Here is a 3131-nt window from a genome sequence, read left to right as displayed (position 1 = left end):
TGCACAGGGCAGGGGCCCTCAGCGCCTCCCTCTCTCCAGGTCGGGGAAGCTCAGACCTCGGGTGGCTTGTCATGGACGCACGGCATGGAGAGCCAGCGCCCTGGACACCCGCCCCAGGACGCCACCCTCTTCCCAGGCCCTCACTTGGACATGGCTGTGTGCAGGTTCAGGACTTTCTCTGTGGGCATCAGGAAGAGGATGTCCGTCTCCAGGTTCACCACTGTCTTCTTCTTGTTCTCCTGAGAACTGTCCTGGGCCCAAGCCTCAGTGTAGGTGTCAAAGGCGGCCCTGGCACCATCCAGGCCCTTGGTCATGGTGAACCCAGCGACCAGGTTGTAGAAGTCCTCACTGCAGGGACCAAACAGGCACTCAACTCTGCCCCTCAGCCACCAGAAGAGGTCTGCACATCCGCCCACCAACAAGTGCCACTGCCTCAGTCTCCCCCTCCTGAAGTCATCTGCCTTTGGAGTGGACTCCCTACACCTGGGGGACAGAGAGCGGCAGCCCCAGCTCTGGATCCTGCAGGCTGCACTGCGCTTGCCCCTCCCCCATCCAGCCCAGGTGCCCCCAGAGCAAGCGCAGCACAGGACATCCGAGACAGCTTCCTGCTGGGATTCAGCCTCGCGAGGCTTCCTGCCCCCTCGGAAGCTTCCTCCGTGTGCTCCCATTTCTCATGTGGCTGCACAGGGCAGAGCCCCTCAGTGTCTCCTTCCCAAAGCATAGGCTGGCCTTTTTTTTTTTTTTCATAACTGGGGATTGAACTCAGGCCAGGGAAGCGCTTATTCTACTGAACCATGTCCCGGGCCCCAATGGGCTGCCTGTGAATCCTGGCCCATGCTTACTCTGTGATGTCCTTCTTGGACTTGTCGATGGCTGGCATGTCCACGGTGGCAAAGAGATGGCCATCCATGTCATTGGTGCCTATGAGGTAGTCGATGTCAGCAGCATTGTCAAAGAGGTTGAGGGGGTCATCAGGGATGAAGTCTCCATCGACGACAGGGACGAAGGCGAGATAGTACAGCACAGGGTCTGCGTGGCAGAGGGAGCAGGGTCACTCACGCGCTCCGTTTGCATCCAGCACCCATCTCTACACTCTGTGTGTAGTGTGCTTTCTCAAGCCAGGCCCGAGGACCCAGGCCTGGAGAGCCCCACACCGGGCAGGGCTGTCCTCTACTGTGGGCTGTTGAATTGCATCCCTCCCCATACCCCACCAGATGCCAGCCCTGCCCCTTCTCCCCTAGTGACAATCACGAATGTATCCAGACTGCCTTTTGGCCCCACAGGGAGAGCACGTAGCTCTGGGGGCCAGGTCTGTCCCTTTGCTTCAGCGTCATTCTCTTTCTTCTCTCCCTCTCTTCTCACTCAACTTCAATCAAGAGCTGGGGAGACCTGGTGACGCAGAAAGAGGGTGCCCACTCTCAAGGAGGGGTCTCCTCTGGGCATTAACAGCTGTGCTGGATGGGCAACTCAGATCCTTGCCAGGCGCCCGAGAACCAGACAGCTGCGCGGGGCAGGTGTGGGTGTTTGTCTGTCTTCCCAGGGCCCGCCCTGTTTGTGTGCGCAGACTGCCAACAGCACTGGGTGTTGGGGCCAGGAGCTCAGCCTGCGCCCGGCTGGGGGTGACCCTGGCTCCATGAAGAGAAATAAAAGGTCTGAGTTGCACTGGGGCCATAGTGCTTGCTTGGCCGTGTCGTGCGAAGACTTCAGGTGCATTGCCCACTGGGTACAGATGGCAGTGACGGGGCTTCAGCACGCTCTCGCTGAGGAGACAGCAAGAGGGACCTGCCTTAGCCGGTAGGGAGGGCACTGCTGGAGCACCCTGGGGCCTGCGGGAAGGGCCCTATGTGACCCCAGCAGGGGAGCAACACTTGCCCTGAGACAGGCTTTACCCATAAGCCACCTTTGTGGCTGCCAGGTCTTCCCAGTCTTGATGTAAGTCCAGTGAGGAGGAAAGAAGTAAAGACGGGGGTCACACGCAGCCCCAGGGTTGGGGTCAGGGAACCCCACTAAGAGTTGAAGCAGGTGCTGCCAACCCAGGCCTTTCTGGGGGCTTGAGGAACCACGAGTCCATCAGCTTTTCAAGGGGTCACTCGGGGTGCACAGAGGGTGTGCGGAGAAGCCCTGGCCCTTACCATCCCCCCATGCTTGATGCAGCTACTGGGGACCCCTGAGTGTTCACGTGGCCCTGGGCCTGCCCTGCACCTTCCTCTCTTACCCCAGGGCTTGGCTTGCCCTAGCAAGCGCCTCTGCATCCTGGCACCCCTCAGGGCCCGCCTGAAGCCTGTACTCACATTTCTGGGCTGTCAGGGGCAATTTGTAGGCCAAGGTCAGGGCCCGGGGGTCAGTAACCTTCAGGCACTTGGCCAAGCTGGCCGGGTCACCCTCTGGGCAGCCCACCTTCTTGGCGATCTGGAAACAGGCAAAGGCAGCTGGTTAGCTGAGGCCAGGCAGCATGGAGTGGCTCAGGGACAAGGACAGGACTCGGGACAGACCACAGCCACAAGGAAGGGCCCCACTGCCCACTGGGATGTCCATCAGAGAGCCCTCCTGCCCAGCCCTGCCCTCCTGGGCTTACCTGTTGGGCCCAGAAGAGGGGATTGTGCTGGATGGCCCAGGGGCTCAGGGCCACACCGCTCTGGCTGATGGCCCTCTGGATGAGTCCTTTGTTGTAGGGGGACAGGGTCTGTGACAACCAGAAGCCTGTCACCCGGCTGCTCCCAGGCTGAGCACACTCAGCCCGTCCCCTCAGCCTGCTCTCCCGCTGGCATCTTCCCCCACTCCTCCCCAAACCTTGGGGTCAGGGCCTCCCCTGCAGGGACCCCCAGACCTGCAGAGAGACGCTGGCACCTCCTGCTGATTCCCCAAAGATGGTGATGTTATTGGGGTCCCCCCCAAAGGCCGCGATGTTCCTCTTCACCCAGGCGATGGCCATGTGCTGATCCCGAAGGCCGTAGTTACCTGAGGCAGAGCAGGGTGAGGCGTCAGGCAGGCCCTGGTGGCTGCAGGGTGCTGGGCAGGATGACCCGGGGCCCACGCAGCGTGGATGCCAATGACGCTGGCTGTGCCAGCCCCAGAGCACCCAGCAGACCTGGCAGGTTGCTGTCCCCGGTGCTGAGGAAGCCCAGGGGGCC

General features: G+C 61.3%; 1 protein-coding gene across 1 annotated transcript; it reads right to left on the bottom strand.

Moving 5' to 3' along the window:
• Positions 1 to 144: 144 nt before the first annotated feature.
• On the bottom strand, positions 145 to 3128 carry LOC101585062 (bile salt-activated lipase-like; the record flags this gene model as incomplete). The annotated part of the gene is made up of 6 exons (XM_004648825.1): positions 145 to 348; positions 843 to 1029; positions 2292 to 2409; positions 2576 to 2683; positions 2828 to 2958; positions 3089 to 3128. Coding segments are annotated over 6 exons (788 nt in total), but the record flags the coding sequence as incomplete, so codon positions are not given.
• Positions 3129 to 3131: the final 3 nt, after the last annotated feature.

This window comes from Octodon degus, unplaced genomic scaffold (genome assembly GCF_000260255.1).
Source record: "Octodon degus isolate 3935 unplaced genomic scaffold, OctDeg1.0 scaffold04171, whole genome shotgun sequence".
Taxonomy (NCBI): domain Eukaryota; kingdom Metazoa; phylum Chordata; class Mammalia; order Rodentia; family Octodontidae; genus Octodon; species Octodon degus.
This window is presented reverse-complemented; position numbering and strand designations above follow the sequence as displayed.